The sequence below is a fragment of the Ammospiza caudacuta genome, chromosome 8 (genome assembly GCF_027887145.1).
Source record: "Ammospiza caudacuta isolate bAmmCau1 chromosome 8, bAmmCau1.pri, whole genome shotgun sequence".
Lineage (NCBI taxonomy): Eukaryota > Metazoa > Chordata > Aves > Passeriformes > Passerellidae > Ammospiza > Ammospiza caudacuta.
The window spans coordinates 25,731,790-25,756,228 of NC_080600.1; the positions used below are offsets into that span (position 1 = coordinate 25,731,790).

Sequence of the window (24,439 nt, forward strand, 5' to 3'; positions counted from 1 at the left end):
CACAGGCAGAATCAAGCTGAAACTCAGCTGCACTCATTTTCAAAGGATATCATTTTAAGGGAATCTAACAGGACAGTTAAATGGAAAAGAAATCCAACATGAGGTTTAAATGGTGTCAAGAAGCCAAAAAAGGTGCCACCTTGATCCTGAGGCTGCTGTGATTCAGAAGTGTTGGAGCTAGGGAGGTGCTCAGAGGAACATCACCACTGTCCCTGTCCTGTCCTTACAGACAACCTGAGGCAATATTTTGGATTCTATCAGCATTGAGGCACATGGTCAGGCCCTGTATAAACAACATCCTTCTGCCTGTGTCCAAGTGGGAGATTATTATTACAGGAGAAGCTTGTCCTATGATAATTCTTCCAAAAATGAAGACTTTAGCAATCAAGACTGTAGGTATCAGCTTTGAAGGGGAAAAGAAAAACACTTCTCAAGGATACAGTCAAGATGAATCTTAATAAGCACAAAGTTTTTCTCATCTCTTTGTTCTTCTAAGAATAGATAGGTCAATGTCTTAGGTATTTAAACCATCTAAAATGTCTTTTAACTATGGCATTGCTGTACAGACATTGGGATGACTGATTACAGGGTGATTTGGTGGAACTTAACCAATTTATTTTACTAAGGTGTTCAATAATTTTGTACTCCTTAAATCTTACTTAAAAAGTTGTGGCTGCAGCAGTAATTATGCCTGAGTTAAATTTAGGTGTCTGCCAGGGCCTTCATACAGTCAATGAGCCACAACTGCAGTGTGCGCATACCCATGGCCGTCAGAGCCACTGGCAGCTGGGTGGGATTTTGCAGGGTTTACATATTTGATAACTGTCACAAGGGCTCGTGAGCAACAAACTGAAACCCCTGGAAATACTGATCAGGACGATTTGAAGAAATCATGAGAACATATTTTTAGATAGATTGTAATTATTCTAATAAACAATTGTACATTATTTAGAAAAGGATTGTTTAGCTCAGTGATCAGACAGAAGAGAGAATCCACATCCAGAAGCATTTGACAGAATTTTTACTTTAGAATTTTTGGCATTTTAACAGTGAGTGCTGTGAGTGATAGTGCTTAGTGAAATTCATAATTAATTTACTCTAAAGCTATTGTCCTGCTGAGAAAATAGCACTGCTTGTTTAAAATTGGGTCAGAAATCACCTTAAAACTTTTAGAGATAATGGCTATGGTTTGAATTTTATAATTTTTTAAATTCTTTTTGAAACAGGTCATTTTTATTTTCTGGAAGGGCAAAATGATGCTCTGCTTTGTGGAAATAGCTCTGATGCTGGGTAAGAATGAATTTCATCATATTATTGCACTGTGTAGAAATTAGATCCACATTCCCTAGATGTGCAGTTTGAGTGGGGCTTATTTTGAGTGACCACATCCTTTCACATAAGGAAGGCTTTTATACTGGGCATAAGATCTGTATTCTTCATCATAGCTCAGTGAACTGCTCAGGTAAACTGAATGCTTGCATGATCAATGAGTAATTTAGTATCAGTGTAGCTCCTGCCTGGTTGAAAAGTAAAGAAAGAACAATATCTGATGACAAAACCTGGCAAAACATGTTATTTTGCAGTTCTGGCTGCACAAATGAGTATACTAACATCCAGGTGATAATATTAAAATATTATTAAATAGGTAATGTCCAGTTTGTCTTTGTAGGCAGTGCCCAGAAGGATATACCTGTGTGAAAGCTGGCAGAAACCCCAATTATGGCTACACAAGTTTTGACACCTTCAGCTGGGCTTTCTTGTCACTGTTTCGGCTAATGACTCAGGACTTCTGGGAGAACCTTTATCAATTGGTGAGAAATTTTTTTAATGAAAAATAGATCAAATATGTTTGTATCAATGATGCAAAAGGACCAGAATCTATTTGAATTTTAACAGTATGAAAAACAGAACTGTTAACATATACTTGCTTATAAATGTATTATTTCCAGACTCTTCGTGCTGCTGGGAAGACATACATGATATTTTTTGTTCTGGTGATTTTTCTGGGCTCTTTCTATCTGATAAACCTGATCCTGGCTGTGGTGGCCATGGCCTATGAAGAACAGAACCAGGCAACCTTGGAAGAAGCAGAGCAGAAGGAGGCAGAATTTCAACAGATGCTGGAACAACTGAAGAAGCAACAAGAAGCAGCACAGGTATCATTTATGGTGTAGTAATGCAGAACTGTAAGGAAGTGAGTTTACTAGAGATAGTCAACTTCTGCTTTCCAAAACTGGAAATATAAAGCACCCTGTTGGTCTTTCCATGACTGAGTTAGCTCAGAGGTTTTCTATTCTGCCCCAAAGAAGGATATTGTGAATGATTCGGCCATCAAGAAGGAATATTCAAAACTGGGTCTAGGATATTCACTATGTTTTTCTAGTCTAGGGCCATTAATGCAGTCTGGTAGATTTCTGCATTTAAAATTTACTCATGAAGGATGGGAGAAGTCTATGACCAACATATATCTTGAGTCAACTGGTTAATAATAATTAGAAGAAAAACCTAGGGAGAGGATACCATATAGAAAGGGAACTGGGACTTTTGCAGTAGAAATTACATATAAGTAAATTAAAGAAAGGAAAACATTAGATCATGGTTTGCTCAATTCCTTCTGCATCATGGCAGGCAGCAGCAGTGGCAGCAGCAGCAGTAACAGCATCTGCAGAGTCCAGGGAGCCCAGTGCTGGAGGAGAAGCAGGAGGGCTCTCAGAAAGCTCCTCAGATGCATCAAAATTGAGCTCAAAGAGTGCAAAAGAGAGGAGAAATAGAAGGAAAAAAAGGAAACAGAAAGAACAGTCTGGAGGAGAGGAAAAAGATGAAGATGAATTTCACAAGTCTGAATCAGAAGACAGCATAAGAAGGAAAGGTTTCCGATTGTCTATTGAAGGCAATAGACTGACATATGAAAAGAAGTATTCTTCTCCACATCAGGTATTGCCTATAGTTTTGGGTTTTTTTAGTAAAAACATGTATTTAAAGTATCATAGGCTGTTGCAAAACTCTTTTAGTCTTCCTAAAGTACAGTAATATGATTCTACTGCATAAACAAAGGAAATATTGATACTTTATATTACTGTTGCTAGGGCTTGAGAGGAAGTGCTCTAGCTGCTAGATTGCCTTGTAAAAAAACCCCTCAGAATTACCTCATGTAACCTCATATCTCTGTTCTTTTAATGGGATTATTTAAAATAATAATAAAATATTCCCTGATTATGTAGGGTTCCTTTTAGCATGATTATATATTACCTGTTAAAATGCTACTGTATTTTTCTGTTATGATAGCCTCACATTTTTCTTGTTTCGATGATGTTTGAGCCAATGTTTGTTCACTATGGGCAAGATGCCTCATACATGAAACAGAGTGCATGTATTGACTTCTTTTTTTTCTCAGTGGGAATTATGCAACTAATCTATTTGGCAACTTCAACTGAAAAAGGAGTGTTCAGCACTGGTTTTGTCTTAAGTATCCCTGAACAGTGATACTTCTATCTGCAAAATATATGTCTAATGAAATACATGCAAAAATTTCACAGCAGCATGTAGCTTTGGTACTGTTATTTAAGAAAAAAAGAAACCTAATGCTAATCTAATAACAGTGTTAAGGTTGAGGATTTCAGCTAACAATCACATATTTTATTTGCCTGCAGTCTTTGCTGAGCATTCGTGGCTCGCTGTTTTCCCCAAGGCGCAACAGCAGAACAAGTCTTTTCAGCTTCAGAGGTCGAGCAAAGGATGTGGGGTCAGAAAATGACTTTGCTGATGATGAGCACAGCACTTTTGAAGACAACGACAGCAGAAGAGATTCTCTCTTTGTGCCGCGCAGGCACGGAGAACGGCGCAACAGCAACATCAGCCAGGCCAGTAGGTCATCCAGGATGCTGGCAGTGTTTCCAGTGAATGGGAAGATGCACAGCACCGTGGATTGCAATGGGGTGGTTTCCCTGGTTGGTGGACCATCTGTTCCTACATCGCCTGTTGGACAGCTTCTGCCAGAGGTGATAATAGATAAACCAGCTACTGATGACAATGTAAGAAAGTTTTAAATAGCTCAGGCATGGTGGCCTTTTCTTACTGCACCAGCCAGTGTTTTCTACAGAATGGAACCCTTGGCAATGCTTCCTGGTTGGTCAAGCTATGAATGCTCCTGCATCTTGTAAACTCTTAGTAATTAAAACAACTAAGATAGGTTTGCAAGCTAAGCATTTACTTACAAAAATTCACATAACTAACAAATGCAAGTCACAGTTTCCAAGTCATAGAATAATAACTTACACATTCATAAAAATGCTATGCTTCACTCTATTACTGTGCCATACTTTCCTTTAGCTGATCTAAAGGTCCATTTAGCTATCGTAGTTGATATACAATGGAAAATATTACACAAAAATGTTATATAACTGCAATCAATATGATGCTGTATTACCACTATCAAAATTAGCATTATTTGTTAATTTTGATATCACTCTTCCTTATCAGCCTGGTTAAAAATGTAAGGAAGTTGTCAATTCCTTACTACCATTTATTTCTCATTCCTATATATTTTCCATCCATTTTTGGTGGAGTACTGTAGAATAGACAACAAATAGTTCATTGGAAGATCAAAGTTCAATACATATTTCTAAAAATGCAAATGGCTGTGTGAACATATTGGCAGTACATATTGCTGCCATTCTCTTACCATACAAAGGTAAGAGAAAATGTCTCCAAAAATTTCTTGTTTAGTTCAAATTTGTCCACTGAGACTGCTAAAAAATACTAGCATGAGGAAGCATGAGGAAGTCAGACTTTTCTTACTTGCCACAGTTCGATTAGGAGAAAAGACTATTATGTTGCAAACCCCAGAATATACTGTCAGCAGAAGCAAGGAAAAAAAATTACAGTTTGGGAAATTTTGTGCAATATTTTGAACTCAATCCTTTTCCACTTGTTTAAATTTGCTTAAATGTTTTAAGACTCTTCATATCTTAAAGAAAAAAAAAGCAAACATTGAGTAAATAAACTCTCTGTCAATCTTGAACCGTAGGTACTTGTGACCTAATGGAATTCCAGGATTATTTACATGGAAGTAAAAAGTAATAAAAGTCCGACATGATAAAATATGAAGTGCACGGAGCACGAGTCCAAGCTAAGACATTACTAACAGGCTTATGTCGTGTTTGCTTATTTGGTTGTTTCTTCAACGTGGTCTCATCTACTGTCATTCTCTGTATAGGGCACCACGACAGAACCAGAAATGAGGAAGAGAATATCAGGTTCTTTTCACGTTTCTATGGACTTCCTGGAAGATCCAGCTTTAAGGGAAAGAGCCATGAGTATTGCGAGCATCCTCACAAACACTGTGGAAGGTGTGTGCTATGCATAGCTTAATATTTAATACTGTTTTTCCCATAGATTTCTAAAAGTTTGAGTTGCAACTTGAAAACAGATTTAAAATAGCTTAAGTACAGATAACATCCAACAAACTGACATATTTATTAGTAAAATCAAAGCTCTGTATTTATTAGGGTTATTACATAACTAAGCATTAAAGTTATTATATAAGGAAGCATTTTATCTCATTGTTGAGTCATCATCTAACTCATGTGCATGGTCATAACTGAGTGGGTACTTATGCATATTAATTAAAAATGTATTATTGGACACCAAACAAAACATTGAACGTTTTTCAAACATATGCAACTCTTGTTAAAATATATAAGCATTTTTGCAGTTATATTTGTTCAGTCATTCTGCAAAGCTACTCTAGGTGATCAAAATGTTTTTTTTTCCTTGAATTCGGAATGATCATTTTCACTTAAATGGTACAAATTTCAGAATAAAAATATTTACATAATTGAACAGTAGGTGGGAGAAACAAGCTGAAGTGTAATCAAGGAAAAATTAAATGCAAAATACAAACCGATGCATAAATTGATGCTGATGGGCATAGTGATTGTAATAAAAAGAAGTTGTGCTTGACAGATAAACTTTGAACATAGCAAATATATTCAATAAGAATTTTTAAAGGCTTTCCTTAAAAGCCCTGTGGAATGGGGTTTTAAAGGAGGTTGATCAGTACCACTGCAGACTGAAAACTTGACTGGTATGATTCATATTTGAATGAGGAATGTTAGAGAAATCACGTAGTTACAAATATAAACTTTCTTTTCCCCACAGAACTTGAAGAATCGAGACAAAAATGCCCACCATGTTGGTATAAATTTGCAAATATTTTCTTGATCTGGGACTGCAGTCCACATTGGTTAAAAGTCAAGCATATCGTCAACTTAGTGGTAATGGACCCATTTGTTGACCTGGCCATTACAATTTGCATTGTTTTAAATACACTCTTTATGGCTATGGAGCATTATCCAATGACCCAAGAATTCGAAAATGTACTTGCAGTTGGAAATCTGGTAAGTTTGTTGGGGTTTTACATTCATGATTTGGAAGGAAATGTGCCTGCAATAAGTGAAAGAAAAGGTTTTAACACCTTTTGGATATTTACTGGCCTTCAGATATAAGTATCAGAGCATTTTTGGAAATCTGACTGTCAACCCTGACTCATGTAGCTTAGGATACTGTAAAATCAATATACTGCTGTATTCTGCAAAATCAAATTAAAAATTTAAATATTGGCTCCGATGCTACATTAAGTCCATCTTAAGCAGAGTTTGATTTGTGTAGCTACTAAAGCAGGAAATGCATTGTTTCCTGAAACAGACACTATGCAAATAAATGCAGTGTTAATTTCTCAAGCAATACAATACAAATCTTTAAATTATGAATGTGTTTTTAATTGCTGTTTCCTCAGCAGAAACTTACAATAGATAAAAGATCCCTCTAAAAGCATTTCTAGAATTTTCTTGTGCAAAAACCTTTTTATATGGATAAGTGGATTGTTTTCTTCCTATGTTTTATATGAAAAAATATCTCGCAGTATTTTTTCCTCTCCTATTTTTTATTGTTTTTATCCTCTGATAATTAGTAAGATGTATTTTCCTCAGGTTGTCAGCTGTATTTTCTCCCTTTCTCTCTGCTTCAAAAAGATAAATTATTCAAGATTTCATGAGTTAACTTTTTGTAGCTCTCCTGCTTTTGAACTGACAGGTTTGATCACATAAAGTAGGACTGTAGCTGCAGATACTTCTATCTTCTTCTTTAAGAATTGATTTCTTATAATGTGATTTTTAATAATCCTTGTTTTGGAATGAGGAACAAATAGATCATGTAAATAACTCTAGAATTTAAGGGAGAGAATTAATAGAAAATTGTACAGTTGATTTTCATATACTTAATATAAAGGAAATGTTGAACCTCTGTTTCCTAATAAAATGTAAAATCTTGTAGCATTTTATAAGTTTGTTTTCCAACCAAGAAAATTCCATATAAATCTTGGTGTACCTCTGACTGCAAAGGGAGTGTGCAAGAACCTGTCTATAAGCACCACATTCTTCCAGTTTTAGGCTCCCTGATATAAACCCCTTCTGCAATAGAGAGGATCTCAGAGCTTGCCTGCTCCAGTAGCTCCACTTTAAAGCTTCTTGTGCTGTTCTGATTGTTAGGAACCTGTCAGCATTTCAAACTGTATCATTCCTATGTCTTTCTCAGGGGTTCCAATCCTGCATCTTAAAAATTGGTAGCCTTTCCCTCTGTGGTGTTTGTATCTAGAGTGTATTTAAAGACTGTAACAGTCTATCTTGAGTGTTGGTGTTCCTAGGCAGAGCAAGTCAGACTTCTTTCCTGTCTCCTGATTATCCCACTTAGATTATTCTCTTTAGCTGTCCTATTTTCTTTTCAGCTTGCTGAAAAATGGGTTATCAAAACCAGAAAAAAAAAACCAAACCAAAAAAAAACCTGTCAGAGCAGGGCTCAAGTAGTTTTTAACTTTAGTGACTTTAGTACATTCCTATCCTAGAAGAAATTCTCCCAAGACTTCTCTCAAAGCTACTCAGGGTTATACTTTAATATGTCTTAAACATAATTCCTACATCATTCAGGATAGAAACTCATGACGAGAAACCACTACCAGTAGCACTTTGTTTAAAATGCATTCTTAAATACTCTTTTATTCCTGACATTGAAGTGTCTGAGCCAACCAACTTTGCTGCTACTTCTGGGCACATCCAGGTGTAAGTTACTCAGCTTCAGGAAATTGTTGTACCTCAGCACATCATAATGTATGTCAGTTGCTGTATCAACTGAGGTGCATTATAATATACCATTTATTCATCTGGCATAAATATATCACAGCTCTATTGAACTGAACTATAGGCAGGTCATAGCACCCAAGAAGCTGCCTCCCTTTAGTCTTAGATTTAGCCTACCTTATAATTTGTATACCAAGAAAGAGCAATACCATATAATTTCTTGGAAAGCGTTCTGGTTTATGTTCTGAAAATCAAATTTGGGACATTGTTTGTACTGCACATGAGAAAGTCCATACCCATAGAAAGTTGAAATTGGATTTTAAGTGTTATAAAACAGAAGTTTATGTAATTTGCTCAGCATAAAGTTTAATTAATAGAAAAATTACCTGATTTTCTGATACTTGTTAAGGGAAGGTGGGCATAATAAATCACTACAGTAAATATAGCTATTTTTAAGTATTGCTTTTGGAGAAGACATAGCTTGAATTAAACTAGAACCAGAGTATTGTTTCACCTTGTAATAACAAACTGCTCTTTGAACTCAGGTCTTCACTGGAATCTTCACAGCAGAAATGTTTCTCAAGATAATAGCAATGGATCCTTACTATTATTTCCAGGAAGGCTGGAATATTTTTGATGGCTTTATTGTAACCCTTAGCTTGGTTGAACTTGGTCTTGCAGATGTGGAAGGACTATCTGTTCTTCGGTCATTCAGATTGGTAAATATACTTCAATTGTACTGATTTTTCAATGTGGCTTCATGAAAATAATTTTATTTATGTCTTAAAAATTTTGATTGATGTTTGCCATGACATTGATCCTGAGGAGAGTCTCATTAGCACAAATCCTTACTAATTGTGGTACCTTACAGTCTTCAGTGGAAATTGATAGAGATCCAAACAGATAGCAGTGGGTGCCCTGGGCCTAATCCCAATGTATCCATTGTATATACACACCTTAAACATCCCACTATGCAGACATAAATTGACTCACTACAGGTGTTATGCTCTGATTGGCATCACAGGAACAGATCTCTACAAACACTGGTTGAAAAGTTGTCTGGATTATTTTAACCAGTGAGCCCTTGATTTTAAGTTCAAATCAGTAGCTTCTTTGGCCTTCAGTAAAAGCTATGCTTTGGGAATATCAAATTACAATTTTACAAATTTTTCTTGAAGGAAACTTCCATCTTCATGCTTTTAGACAAGATGATACCCTCTGAACAATCCAACCAAAGGCATATTTTGCAGCAATATCCTTCCACAAATTAACTTTAAAATGTCCTTGTATCTTTCTGGTTCACCTAACAATATTTTTCTTTCCTTCCAGTTACGAGTTTTCAAATTGGCAAAATCCTGGCCAACACTAAATATGTTGATAAAAATCATTGGTAATTCCGTGGGAGCTCTGGGGAATCTGACCCTGGTGCTGGCCATCATTGTGTTCATTTTTGCTGTGGTTGGGATGCAGCTCTTTGGAAAAAACTACAAGGAATGTGTCTGCAAAATTGCAAGTGACTGTGTGCTCCCTCGCTGGCACATGCAAGATTTCTTCCACTCTTTCCTGATTGTATTCCGAGTGCTGTGTGGGGAATGGATAGAAACCATGTGGGACTGCATGGAGGTTGCAGGCCAAGCCATGTGCCTTACAGTCTTCATGATGGTCATGGTGATTGGAAACCTAGTGGTAAGTAATCAAAGGGTTAACAAAAAATGATTTTTCTTAACTGAGAGTGATCTCAGTCCTGAAGTGAACTAAGTGCTCTGGCTCTGCTTCAACAAAGCACTTAAGCAGGTGGTTTCAAGAAATGCTTAAAGTTAAGCTTAAGAGCTTTTTTGGATAGAGAACAAAATATTCTGCCATGTCAAAATCCTAAGAATGTCAGAGCAGGTACTTAAGAATGTGACTAATTTCTCTTTTGGCCCTTTGAAAATATTTTGTGCTCCAAATAATTTTAGTATATGGGTTCTTTATAAACAATTTGCTGTGGATTTTTTTATCATTTATACCATATGATTAGTCACCTGAATAATCCAATTTCTGTTGTGAGATGGGCTAAATTAAATTTTTCAATGATGCTGAACAGCAAGTCTGATAGCTCCATTTTTAGATTATAAGTTTTGACACTAAAATATTTACATACTGTGAGGAAATCAAGACACATTTACAGATATTAGTCAGTTGTACAAATATTTTTGAATAGTGAGCAGGACCTAAGCTAAGTGAAATAAACTTGGTTTCTATGGAGAAGAGAAAAGTTTTTGATGGTAATCTTTTGGTTATGGTGAGTTATTGGGATTTTAGTCTTTGATGTCAATAATAGGACTTTTTAAAATAAAATAAATGTTATTTTTTTAAAGGAAAGTCTATAACATCTTTTTTTAAATCTTTCTGCAGGTACTGAACCTATTTTTGGCCTTGCTCTTGAGCTCATTTAGTGCAGACAACCTTGCTGTGACAGACGATGATAATGAAATGAACAACCTCCAGATTGCTGTGGCAAGAATGCAGAAAGGAATAGATTATGTGAAGAGAAAAGCACGTGAATTCATCCAAAAAGCCTTTGTTAAAAAACAGAAAGCTTTAGATGAAATCAAGCCACTTGAAGATTTAAACAACAAAAATAGCTGTATTTCTAACCATACAACCGTGGAACTAAGCAAAGACCATGACTATATTAAAGATGCAAATGGAACCACCAGTGGTATAGGCACAGGCAGCAGTGTGGAAAAATACATAATTGATGAGAGTGATTACATGTCATTCATAAACAACCCAAGCCTCACTGTGACAGTGCCCATTGCTGTGGGTGAATCCGACTTTGAAAATCTAAACACAGAAGAATTTAGCAGTGAATCAGACCTGGAAGAAAGCAAAGAGGTATTTAGCTATTTTTTGCATTCTCTCTGATCTTTTGAGTGTCTTTGTTATGTGGAATTTTGTTTGATTAGGGATTTTTTTACTTCTCATAAGCCAGTGTATTCCATGCTTAATCATTTATCTTGACATTTCTTTGTAGATAGGCATAAATGAGTGTATAAGGACTTCATTCTTGATGAACAGAAGTGTGAGAAAGAGTTAAAAAATTAAAGCTTCCTAGAGGGGATAAGAGGCCATGTAATGGAAGACTGAACTAATGCATAAAAACTATGCATGGTCTACATGGTAGTTATACCAACTTGTAGGGGACAGTGCCTGTGCCCCAGTGTTATTCCACCAGAAATTTTTGTTTGCCTTCTGTGAAAAGGGTCCCATGAGGAGTGTGATACATCTTCTCTCTGCCCCTTGAAAAAGCATACATAAAACAGAAAATATATAAAGAGTTTATGTAACTCCTTTAGACATATGAATTCTTTTTTAAACTGTCAGCTCTTCGATACCTAGATTCCCATAAAAAGAAGTCTTAACCATAGACTCTCCCATATACTTCAAATTCACTTGGTTGTTAAAATTGAAAAGTACCAACAGATGAAAACATCTACTGTTGCTAAAGGAATGCTAAAGCAGACTATTGATACAAAGCCTTTTTGAGAACTGTAATTTTAAAAAGCATATTAAAGGTATAACTGTTCCATTACATAACTTTTTGTATGTGGCTATTTTAGCAAAATAATTTAAATTGATTTGATGACAGAATTTGCAAAACAGCTACACCCTCAATGACTTATTTTGTTGCCATTTTAGTCAAATTAGAAAATTGCCTTTTCAGACACTTAACAACATTAATTTTCTCACTTGAGAAACCTCAGCCTTAACCAGCTAGTTCCCATTTTGGTTGCAACGCCATTTGTTTTTACAGAATAGCTCATCATTCTGTCCCACTGCTGTATTGCTACCAGTGCTTCAGACACCAAATTTTAGGGTAGCTGAATTTTTTATCACTATCCTTTCAGTGTGTGTAAGAGCCCTGTAGTGCTCTCAGCAAAAACTTGGTGTTAAGCTAAGTGCAATTTTTGGATCTTCCTTCAAGAAAGGAGACGTGTACAAAACAGCCTCTCCCCACAGCAACTTATTTCAGAGACAGTGTTGTTCCTGCTTCCTAATTAATATCTGCAGCATTAATAATTATTTACTGTTAAATATTAGCTAAAATATCTATATTTAATTTGACTTATGCTTATGAACCACTGCTACAATAAAGGTTCTTAAAATTTCTTTCAGCACATTATGATCCACCCCCAGCATGATGAATTTCAAAATAAAACATTTTAAAAAGATCCTTTAGAATAAAAGAATGACATATCATCTGCTCTCCACAACTGCCTTCATGCTGTCCAGTCTTCCAACCCATCACAGAGCAGACAGTCAAATAGAAATGTACCAGCTGGTTTATGAGTGATCAGGGGAGAATTGATCCTCTTTAGACACAAACTCAGTTTAGGAAAGCTTAGGAAAGCTCTCTGCTGATGTGCTGCTACCTGTAGGAATAGGGTTACCTTTTATCCCATTGAAACTGTGACACTTCTGACTTATTGCTACCACTGCTTAAATAATTGTTAGTGTTTGGGGAGTTTTTTGTCCTCAGTAGCCAAAGGGCTGCTGCCACCCAGCACTGATGAACCTGGGCAGAGGCTGTAGCGGGGTGGGGGTCAGGCTCTTTCCCCAAATAAGAAGAGACAGGATGAGGAAATGGCCTCAATTTGCACTAGGGGAGGTTTAGATTGGATTTTGGGGAAAATTTCTCCCCTGACAGGACTGTCAATTGCTGGAATAGGCTGTCCAAGGAAGTGGCTGAATTGTCATACCTGAAGGTATTTAAAAGATGTGGCACCTGGGGACATGGTTTATTGGTAGTCTTGGCAGTGCTGAGTTTATAGTTCGACTCAGTGACCTGTATTGCAGTTGTTTCATTATTTTGTTTAGCCATACATATTTAAGTATATTTCCTTCACAATTTTGCCCAAGTTTTAGCCACAATGCCAAAGACACAGATTGCAACCAGGTTCCAGCTGAACATTACATGTTACAAGTTTTTGGATTTTTAGGATAAGAATTAGCTTAAGTGCATTCTTTTTTTCCCCTTTTTTAAAAAATTTGATTTCCAACCTATGCCTCAGTCTCTTTATGTCATGGTGTTGTTGAAAATTTGTTGATAAAACACAATCTGAATTTTTTATGGGCTTAAACTACCTCAGCCTTATTGTATATGGATTCTGCCTCACTCTGAGCTGGACTTTCAGCAATTTTAATCTGGATTTACTAACCCCTGAAGTATGGCCTTCTCTGCTTTTTCTCCTCATTCCTTTGAACTCCCACCTCATTTATGTAGTTATTTTTAGCCTCTTACCTGATTTTCAGTAGACACTACAAATTCCTGTATATTTTTTAAAACTTCATTATTTCTATGTAGGTCAAGAGATCATTATGACTTGGCTTGTTGTGGTCATAAATCTTCTCAGATTTAGCATTACCCATATTTTTCAGTTTAAAGCACAATTCTATTTGAAGTCTGATCTGTTACTGATACACCTTCTACTTAATAGATTGATACACTACAGGAAGAAAATCAGACTGTATAAATTTCTCAGATGTTTGTCAACAATTAACTTAATTTGCATTCTAGAACATTCGAAAACATTGTCTAATTTACATATTCCAGAATCAAATAGTATTTGCCTTTAAATTATTTACTGTTCATCTGTGATGCTTCTTTCCTTTACAGAAGTTAAATTCATCTAGTTCATCTGAAGGCAGCACAGTTGATATTGGACTTCCTGCAGAAGAACAACCAGAAGCTGAACCTGAGGAAGCCCAGGAGCCAGAGGCCTGCTTCACAGAAGGTATCTAGGAGAAAAGCAGTAGTAATAATTATTAATAGAATTACAGAACTATTTTCTATGTAAGTTAAGTATTAAGATTTATGAATCATGTTTCCCTTTTGTTAGTGTTTAAGCTCTGATTATTAGCAGTAGTACTTTTACTCCATAATATAGTACATGGAAACTGATACCACAATTATGCTATGTATTGGATAAACAGTTAAGAAAACATTTTATTGGAAATGTATCTCAATTTTTAAAATAAGAAAAAATATGGTATTGAAAGTTTTGTTTAGTATGATATTATACTTTCAGAGTTTAGTAACAGTAAACACACTTTAAAAATATTCTTCATAGATATCTAAGTGCTTTATAAAGTATACATTACTACAATAGCTGTTTAATGATAAATGAAAACTCCACCTAGATGGTTTTGTGAAAAATGCTAAATGAATCTTCTAAAAATTGGCAAAAGGAGAAAGAAGAGCCTTGTGTGCCGCCTGGAAAAAGAACAGTCTAACCTGGTGGACTCCTTCATCTTTCATTCTTCCTTCTATTGGCCCACAATTCAATAAAACCCTAATCTGGTCATAAATGTTTTTCCAATGACATTTCCTTGGGAGAGCCCTTATGGATGTGTGCATGTGAAGGAGGTGGAGAAAGAAATATTTTTTAAAACAGTAATATAAGGATACAAACACCATTTCTGGTATCAGTAAACAAAAGTTAGATTTATGCATTGGAGAATAAATGCTATTGTCAGGTTGGATTACTTCTGGACATGATATCACATCATTCTTTAGAAATTTACATTGAACTTGTAAGAGGTAGTACTGTAACAGTCGAGGATTTGTCATGGAAAATACCATTATTTATTACTAGTATTTTTCTACATAAAATTCAGCAGCTAAATCATAAAAGAGTAAAATTAATTAGGGGTACAAGATAAGAGAAATTAGCTAGTACTGAAAAACTCAGAACTCAGACAAGAGGTTTAGAATTTTTCATGCAATGAATGCAACATTGTCTGAATTGAGTATCCTGAACAAAAGAAGGTACAGTTTAATATCATTAGCCCATGTCTTACTGCATCAATCTACCTGACATTTGAATGAGTTTGTATATTTTGACTCTTGTATTTTGTATTTTGTAATTTGGCTTTGTGATTGATGGACTTTTATCTTTTTGTGTGCACTGTATTGATCACTTCTTGATAAATGAGAAATGCATTCTTCTCACTTGTTCATTTAATTGACAATTCAAATAGTCTCAATGTTTTTTGGTTTTTTCTTTGAGGAATAAGAAGGTTATCTAGGTGAAAATCTATTAGTTTTTTACTAAATAACACAGTAAAGATAGCATTGTATCATTAACAGAATACATAACCAAAATTAATGCAACTCAACAAAATCTCTCCTTTATTTCCCCTCCCATTACATGCAATGTTCTAAAGGCTGTGTAAGAAGGTTCAAGTGCTGTCAAGTAAGTATAGAAGAAGGGAGAGGAAAGCAGTGGTGGAACCTTAGAAAAACCTGCTTCAGGATTGTTGAACACAACTGGTTTGAGACTTTCATTGTCTTTATGATTCTCCTCAGTAGTGGAGCTCTGGTAAGTAAAACATGGATGGAATGTTTTCATGTTGGCAGAAAACTCCTTAAAATTGTCTCTTCTAACACTGCTTTAACTTAACACAATTCCATGCCTTCAAATGGTAGGACTAAATTTTATTCAGGTCTTGAGAAAAACAGCAAAAACAGTCTCTTCTTAACAACATGTAGAAAAAGGAACAGACATCAGTGATTAGAGAGAGCCTAACTCCATTGCTGGAAGTGGCAGGGATATGCCTCAGGCAGAGAGAAACCCCGTGTGAAGAAGAGAACATGTAAACTTTCTTATTTGAGTGTGTTCCCTCCTTTCTCTGCTGTTTACTGCTGTAGCTCAGGGAAAAGGACTGTCACTGTTGGGTGTTTGGAACTATAATGGCACAAACAGTTCAAAACACCTTGCAAGGGCCAGGGCTGGCTTATCTAGTCCTATAAATGCTGTGTGTTTGAACACTAAAAAAAGATAAGACGGCGTGGGGTTTTTTGATTCCTTTCTAAGAATAAGAGTTGATTATTTAGACTTACAATTCAGCTTCTCCTGACTCATACTTATGTAGACTGAAGGGACATCTGCAAAAAACATGAACTTGCTCTAACAATCATGCAAGGGCAGAATAAAGGGAAGCCAACCATAAGAAAAATCTTTAATAATAAATTAAATAAACCCTAACAATAATATGTCTTTTAAAAAATACAAATAATGACAAAGAATAAAGAAATTATAGATGAATTTTTAAATTAAAGTGAGCCTGTATAAATACACTGAGGTGATATTTCTTAGGCAAACTATTTGCTGTAAGATAATGCACAGCATATCTAGCATCTACCATCACAGATTTAATTACCCTTTGGCAAATTACTTAACTTCCTACATAATAAACAAAACTGCGTTTCAAAATTGTATTATAAGCTCATTAGACCACTGCCAACACTTTAAAATACTGTTAATACTGTTAGCAGTTTATGATAATATCTATCACTAGTTTCAGCTACATCTCTAATAATTATTCTGCTTTTGTTTGGAATAATATTGACACAACCATCAGAAAAACAACTTTTATGCAATGCCATGTGACACCTTCCCTGTCACATAAAATCCTCCAAGTAACAAAAAAAGATCAAGTTTACACCATTGAATTTTGGTCCATAAAACTAAGTGGAGAAAATCTTCAGTGACAAGAAATTGACATGAGAAAAGTAGTGGAAGGAGATCTGAAAAAGGTGAATTTCTATAACTGTATTTAGAGGAAGTTTGAGAAAAGATCCCACAATGTTAGTACCTTGTGCTTGTGAGCCTAAGGTGTGTCATGCAAAGAACCTTCATTTTGTGCAAACGTTTCAAAGACCATGGATTAGCCCAAGCCTCTGGAGGTGTGAGACTCTGCTCTCCCTTTAAAGTCCTTTGTGGCAGTGAAGAGGTGTCCTTGTCCCCACCAGCTCTGCATCCCATATTCACCCCAAGGCCATGCTCCAGACCGGTGTCACTGTCACCAGGGGCAGGGCAGGGCAGGGCAGGGCAGGGCAGGGCAGGGAGCAGACATCTCCCTGCCTCTGGCACCCCCCACCCGCACACAGGAAATCACAAGCGCTGACTTCCCAGTTTTAGTGAGTACAGGAGTGTCAGGTTCCACAGTGCCTGATGCAAGCAACCAGAATTACACAGACCTTAGCTTGATGTCTGATATACAAACACCAATTACTTGAACTGACAGATGTCAAGTGGTTCAAAAGCAGGCTGAGTAAAAATGAAGAATGTTAATATAAAAAAATATCCAAATCTTTGCAAGCCAGCAGATCATTCCAGTTCTTTCAGCTTGATAAAATCAGTCAGTCTCATAAGAAATAATATCAGAATTGAAATTTGAAAGCAATTAAAAGGAAAAAAAATTATGAAAAGCAGGAGCTATTTGTTTTTTCAATTGCCTAAAAATGAGAACACAAAAAGTGTAAATAACATTGCAAGGAGCTCAGAAATGTTATGTATTTAATAAAATGTGAATAATAAAGAAGGTAATTGATTTAAGAGAGATAATTTTTTTTTTTAAGAAAGGAACAACTTACTTTAAGATTTATAACTTAAAATGTTCAGGAAGCCAGAGGACTTAAAAACAAAAGGTAACTTGTATTGTCATTGTCCTCCAAATTCTAAGGCCCTGGATTTTGTAGTTGGGTCTACCTACATACAAGCCAAATGATCTCATAGAAGTCACTTTAGGCACAACACTTGGCAGAATCAATTCTATTTGTCAATATGCAATATGATCTGAGAAAAATAATTCACTATCAGCAATAAATAAATAAATACATTTAAAAAAAATCTCTGACCAGTGTAGTGGTTGCTGTGTTGTATCTGCTTCTTCCCTTTCCTGTGAGCTGGAAAATATATTTCCATAGGGAAAAACCAGATATATTCTGAGTTACCAGAAAAAGAAGCATTAGACAGACATGACATATCCTTGCCATTTCTTGAATATTATTGCCATTTTTTGTTGCCTTTTTGGTTTGTTGTGCTACAACCTGAAGCATGTGCAGTAACAAAAAATAACATATCCTTGAATGTTTATACTCACAGGCTTTTGAAGACATATATATTGAACAACGTAAAACTATCAAGACCATGCTGGAATATGCTGACAAGGTCTTCACTTACATCTTCATTCTGGAGATGCTGCTGAAGTGGGTGGCCTATGGCTACCAAACATATTTTACTAATGCCTGGTGCTGGCTGGACTTCCTGATTGTCGATGTACGTAGTGCATTTCCTAGTGACACTTTTCTATTTATCTGGTAGTTTTTTAACTTACTTTCTTTGCAGCGATAATATCTATTAATGCCAACTAGTTTACTTTTCAATTTGAAAAGTAAGGCAGCTGGAAAAATTCCATGTTTCTCTGTCTTTCACTTCATGCTTGCAGCACTGCCTTGCTATGTTAAGAGAGACTGGAATCCTCTTGCTGAACAGAAGGACCTTGCATGGAGCCCCCAGGCAGCTAGGGGCTTTATCCCAACACTGCCACTGAAAGAGGTCATCCTGCCTTGGAGCATCAGAACAATTAATTTTCTTCAGTTTTTTCTTTTTTCTTCTTTTTTTTTTTTTAATGGGTGTTTACAACATTTTTTGTGTACATTGTAGTTTAAATATATTGAGGATTCAACTCCACATATACAGCTACAGATAGTCATGTTTCATACAAAGAAAGTACCCTCTCTCAGAAAACACTTTTCTTTTTAGTAATGAAATTCTCAAAATGGGTACCTAAGTGACACCTCCAACAAAAAAGCTTGAACAAACATGCAAACAGAAGCAGCTGTTCATTTTTTAAACTAATTTTCTCTAATATTTGACTTTATTTAAATCATACTATCCCAAACAGCCATCTTGTGAATGTGAAAATGTTAATACATCATGTGAAGGTATAGTACATATTAAAGTGTCTGAATTAGTTCCTGACAAATGCTGGACTTACACATGTGGGTATTTTATTTAATTTTCCTTTAGATTATTGCAACTTGAAAGTTTTCAGTAATACAATGAATGTGCTGGAAAAAAGAAATTTAGATTTTAAAAGAACCAAGTTTTGTGGTTGCTAGAGCTGCTGAAAAGTTCAGAAAAGCTATTAACTTTTAAAAGCTAAAAAATGCACATATAATGCTTGTTTTTAAGTATGAGCACAGTCCTAGAATTCTCTTTACCTGACACATTGTTCTTTATAATGAAAGAGTATATGAGAACATTATGCTATTTTTGGCCCAATAAATAGTTAAGAAATTAGAACAGCATAATGAGGGAACATTTAGGGGAAATGGGAAACAAACAGAAAGTAATATTTTGGACAGGACCCATAGCAAATGTGGAGAATGTGGTATTTTGCACTGAGGTAATGTAGAGACATGGGATATTTAAAGGCCTGTCAAATTCTTCCACCAATGGAACTGTCCTTCTAAGGTTGTAGAAACAGCATATTCCAGGTTAATTTCAACTTGTAAAGCTCAGAATTTCAGCAGTCAGGCAAAAGGATTTGTCAGTATAACTGCCTATAACAAAAATAGTCCTTTTTACCAATTTTCAGAGGAGCAATGTTGTTCTGTGATCCACATGTAGTTCAATATAAACTCCAATCACTTCCTTTTCAGTTGTGAGCAATCAAATGACATTATCAACCACTGACATTATCAATTACTGATCCCAACAGTATTGTAAAACAAAGAAAAAATAAGACCAATACCTAAATTGGTAAAAAGGAGAGATTAATATAATTCAGGTTTTGTGGTTTTAAATGTCCTCAGATCAGTAGCAAAGGATGAAATTCAGAAGTACTAATGTTTCCAGATTTTAGTTATGATATTTTTGTTTGTTTGTTTATCTATTCACCTTTCATATTGCTTCTTTCTTCTTCTTCTTCTTTTTTAACTTGAAAGACTCCCTATTCCTGAAGAAAGTGATCCAAAATTAGACTCTTCTAACGAAGTGTATATCTCACATCTATGGTATGTGAAGTAGTGATAATAATAATAATAAAAATTTTTACTTTCCTGTTTTCATATAGGTCTCTTTGGTTAGCTTAACAGCAAATGCATTGGGTTACTCTGAACTTGGTGCCATTAAGTCCCTTAGGACACTAAGAGCTTTGAGACCTCTAAGAGCTTTGTCACGATTTGAAGGCATGAGGGTAAGAACACGTGGAAGTGTCTGAAACTATGCATGCATCTAAAGAATACATGCATGCACAACAAGGAATGACAAGTCCATGCAGAGAGGCTGCACTATCTTTTATCGCATATCTTTTACTAACAGATAAGCAAAAAGCTTCATCCATTCACCTAAATCCATATGCAGTTATCACATAGAACTTATATTCATTAAAGTTACTTTACTTTCTAGCCAATCTCAGGAGTTTTTCATATGAGTCTTTGAAATTGCCAACTATGAACTCTCTTAGCAGAGTGCTAATAATAAATAAAATGTAACACAATTGTATTGATTTATTTACTGATAGATATATCAAAATATTTATACAGGAATCATTAGCATTAGTTAAAAAAGATATTTTCTCCTAGAAATTGAACTTCTTCATTTTTCATTATATTCTATAAACTCCCTTTAATCTAACCCCATTGAATTTCATCAGATGATACTACAGATACATTCATATCTACTAGTGGTTTAAATCTATTTCTGAGTTTGGCTGACTTAAAAAGCAAATCAAGTTATTTGATTCCTCTATGAAGTTATTCTTTTTGTCAGGTAAATGCTTCTTTTATTTCAACTAATCGCTATTCAATATTCAATACATTGTATATAAAGTTATTTCTTGTTACTCTGAGTAATTTAGAAGTCCTGCTTATTATTCATCTCGCTCAAGAAGGCATTTTGACTTATTTTTTCATTTGTTTATACCTTCTGTTCCTTAAAGCCACTGAATAAAAACTAACTCTATATGCATGTCAATGAAATATGCTTTAAGAGAATGCTTTTTCCTGTGTCATGGAAACATAAGAGGAAACAATGCAAAATCTTTAGAAAAAAATCTAAGATTAATGAAGTCAAACTGAGGCTTCAAATTCTTTTCCTGAAATTGTATTCAGCAGATTATCTATCTTCAATTCAGAATGCAGCAGAAAATACATTGCTAAGCAATGATTACTGAATTAATAAACTTCAGCTTCATGCAGCAAATTGACTTGTAACAGTTTTCTCCTTATATGAAACTCATGAAGTGATATTCAGCAGGGTAAGAGCTGGTCAAGTACCACAGAATATGCAACTATTTGATTTAGCCATTTTCTCTTTGTCTTTCTTTGTACATACTGTTCATGAACATTCAGATAAATGTGTGTGGTTTTGTGCAGAGAAATGTTGGGAAACTGCTGTCAGCTTTATGTTTTTAATGATGTTCTGGTCAGCTGCAGGAGGACTGGGAGACCAGTACAGATAATATGCAGGGAGGAATAAAAATGCAGCTATTAAAATGACATTGGAAGAAAAGACCATTTCTAAAAAGATGTTAAAATTGATTGCCAAATGTTTTATTCATTTTTCTGTATCTTTACATGATTGCCTTAGTAAATTTTCCACTTACAAGATTTAGGATATTCATGCATAAAGAAGCTGTTATTAAGATACCTGTTATTTGAATTCTATTTACTGCTTTCCCCTACTGCTTGCTGAATAACTATGAAACTCTGCCTGGAGCCCAATCATATGATAGAATTTCAGCTACACAACATGAATAATTCATGAGCAATTTACTGGTTAGGAATCACAGAGAAGCTTGGAGAAGCAAATAGGCTTCAGCTCTGTCCTCCAATATTAATGACAGTCAATGAAGTGCCTGATTCCAGTCACTTGGCAGATTTGACTGGCCAAATATATAGAGGCCTTATGGTAACTCCTTGCACTTCTGAAATAGTGGTTTTTTTCCAAATCACTTGGCAAGCATTCCAAACAGCTCACTGACAGTTGTTGGCATTACTTTATGAATGACTCACGAACAGTAAAAAGATTCAAATGATAAATAATTGACCAGCTCATAAGACTATAGTCAAATTGAAGTCTTCTCAGAAACCAAGTTAATTTCATAAAGAGTTCATGAAAAGAGATTCTTTTTCTGTCTGCAGAAAGTAAAGATAAAGCAGCCCTCTTGGATTTCTTACGTTACTCATACCTCCACTGAGCTGTGATAAAACAGAGTTTTTATTCAGCATGTATTTAAATTTTAATGTTTACCCATGTTCAAAACTGTGCAAATTTTGCACTGCAAATGTAAAATATCTGAAGTATTCCACAAGAGGCTGTGGATATAAGAAACTCTGCATCATTTTGTAAAACAATTTGCCAAGTACTCAACTAATTTAATTCAATCAAAGTTTCTCTTAAATAAGTTTTTCATTCTGATGAATTGGAGAAGTGCAGCATTTTATGCAGTCAGTATATACTAATGATTATTCTGTTATGCCTAAATATGAAACACACTTCAGATTTTAAGTTACATTCTTAGAAGTCTTCAGCTATACTCTTTAGTTACAATTAATTTTATAATTGTGCTATTTCATATTTCTCTTTACGAAGTGAGTATAAGATAACGTGAATCACTTGCAGCAAAATAGGGTACAGGCAGTCCATAGCTTGTGCTTGCCTTAAGCACAGAAGTGAATTTTGCCATATTAAAGGCATTTAGAATATCTGCTGAATTTTGTATAGAATACTAAATAGTATAGTATAGTATAGTACACTGAATTTTGAGAAATTTTAGTACTTTCTATATTGAATCTCAAAACCAACTCCACCCAGATGCTGGAAGGCAAAGTAAAGTTGCTTTAATTTAATTTAAATTTCTGTCTTAGGGTTTATATTCTCATCTCAATTAGTGTATGTACTAAGCAGAAGTAGCTGCAAACTGAGATTTGAATATACCCATTGCTTTTTGTTTAGCTTTTTAGTACTTGCAGTATAATGCTTTTGCGCTAGTTCTGAATTGGTATGCTACTTGAAAATGTAGAATATGGAGTACATTTGCTTTGCTGAGTTAGAGAATTAAGTGACAATAAAGCATGCATTTGTGTCTAACTTCACAAAATAAAGCATGTCATGCCGTGCTTGATTTATTAGAGAAATAGTAGAAGGCAGCAAACAATCTGAAATCCACTTGCACTTTCAGTTTTGCATGCCTTATGCATATTTCTGGCTGATGGCTTTAAACATTTACTGTATTTCAAATTTCCAGTCCAATTTCATAACTTTTAAAATCTAAATTAGAGTATTTGATATCTTAAATCTCCTCTAAAATTCAATGGCTATTCCTTAGATTCCTTTACCAGGAAAGTGGCAATGAGGCATTTTCAAGAGTACTCAAAACTTCACTAGTATGAAAGAAACATTTCTCATATAATTGAGTTATAAAACATAGCATCGAGTGTCTGTCATTACAGATTCACAACTAATAACAGGCTATATATTTCTATTTCATATAGGATACGTTTCAGCTTGGATGGGGTGGACCACTGGTTCCTCCCCTTACCTCTATTGTGGGTACAGTATTTCCCCCTTTTCTACCCTTAATGTGTACAGTCTGACTAATCACTACCTTGTAAACTAAGGGTTAGGAGGAGAGACAACCTCATCTGCAAATCCCAGTACAAGTAGATTCTATATATTCATCCTCCACTGCTTCTCAATTGCTTTAAATCTTAGGAAATAACTCTTTGACATATCAGTGTTAAAGAAAAAACAAGAAAATGAGCAAATGGGTATTTCTTTCAGCTATTTCAAGATTTTTAGTTGTTTTTTAACTGAGATAAATATTGGCTTTCTTTAAAATTTTGAATCTGGCTTTTATATTGTTTTGGAATATCTATGCTTTACTCTGTTACCCAATTTATACCGAATATACTCAAAATAACCTAAAGAAATTTTTGAATATTACTCTTAATACATTAAATACACTCCAAAATACTGTGATCTGAATAGTCAAAACTACAGATATTTATATAACTGCAATTTAAGTTTTTTGTGTAATTTAAAACACCCTATATGTTACAATAAGTAAATCACTGCAAGTGTATACACACAATATATAAAACCCCTTCTTGGAATCTGAATTCAGTCTTCTTTGGCCGTTGTTGGAAACTAGTTTTCATAATTTTTTTATAAAATTCCAGTAAGAGTTTTATCTTTCTTGAGGTTTATAATGTCCTGCAGGAGACATGTGAGTGATATAAAAATTTTGCATTCACTAGACTCGTTAGCACATTAGTTAGAACTACCAGCCTTGCAAGCACAAAGTGCAGGAGGGTGTCACTAATGCAGGGGTTTCTATAGCTGCACTGTAAATGATGCATCAGTAGCAACCATGTTCAGAGTAAGTTTAGCATCTCATCTCACACTTAAGAATTATGTATTTACTCTCAAGGAAGTGAGTCAATAATTTCTGCAAATTTCTCTGAA

The 24,439-nt window shown here is 35.1% G+C and overlaps 1 protein-coding gene across 1 annotated transcript in view; it reads left to right on the plus strand.

Moving 5' to 3' along the window:
- The window catches only part of LOC131560618 (sodium channel protein type 1 subunit alpha), an 88,509-nt gene that overhangs the window by 42,899 nt on the left and 21,171 nt on the right, over positions 1–24,439 (plus strand). The window contains exons 8-21 of the mRNA XM_058809464.1: positions 1,227–1,290; positions 1,670–1,811; positions 1,950–2,156; positions 2,629–2,934; positions 3,651–4,031; positions 5,216–5,348; positions 6,160–6,398; positions 8,678–8,851; positions 9,462–9,818; positions 10,530–11,012; positions 13,795–13,912; positions 15,345–15,499; positions 18,068–18,241; positions 20,043–20,165. Coding sequence (XP_058665447.1) covers positions 1,227–1,290; positions 1,670–1,811; positions 1,950–2,156; positions 2,629–2,934; positions 3,651–4,031; positions 5,216–5,348; positions 6,160–6,398; positions 8,678–8,851; positions 9,462–9,818; positions 10,530–11,012; positions 13,795–13,912; positions 15,345–15,499; positions 18,068–18,241; positions 20,043–20,165 — 3,056 coding nt within the window. The remainder of the gene's footprint in view (positions 1–1,226; positions 1,291–1,669; positions 1,812–1,949; positions 2,157–2,628; positions 2,935–3,650; positions 4,032–5,215; positions 5,349–6,159; positions 6,399–8,677; positions 8,852–9,461; positions 9,819–10,529; positions 11,013–13,794; positions 13,913–15,344; positions 15,500–18,067; positions 18,242–20,042; positions 20,166–24,439) is intronic.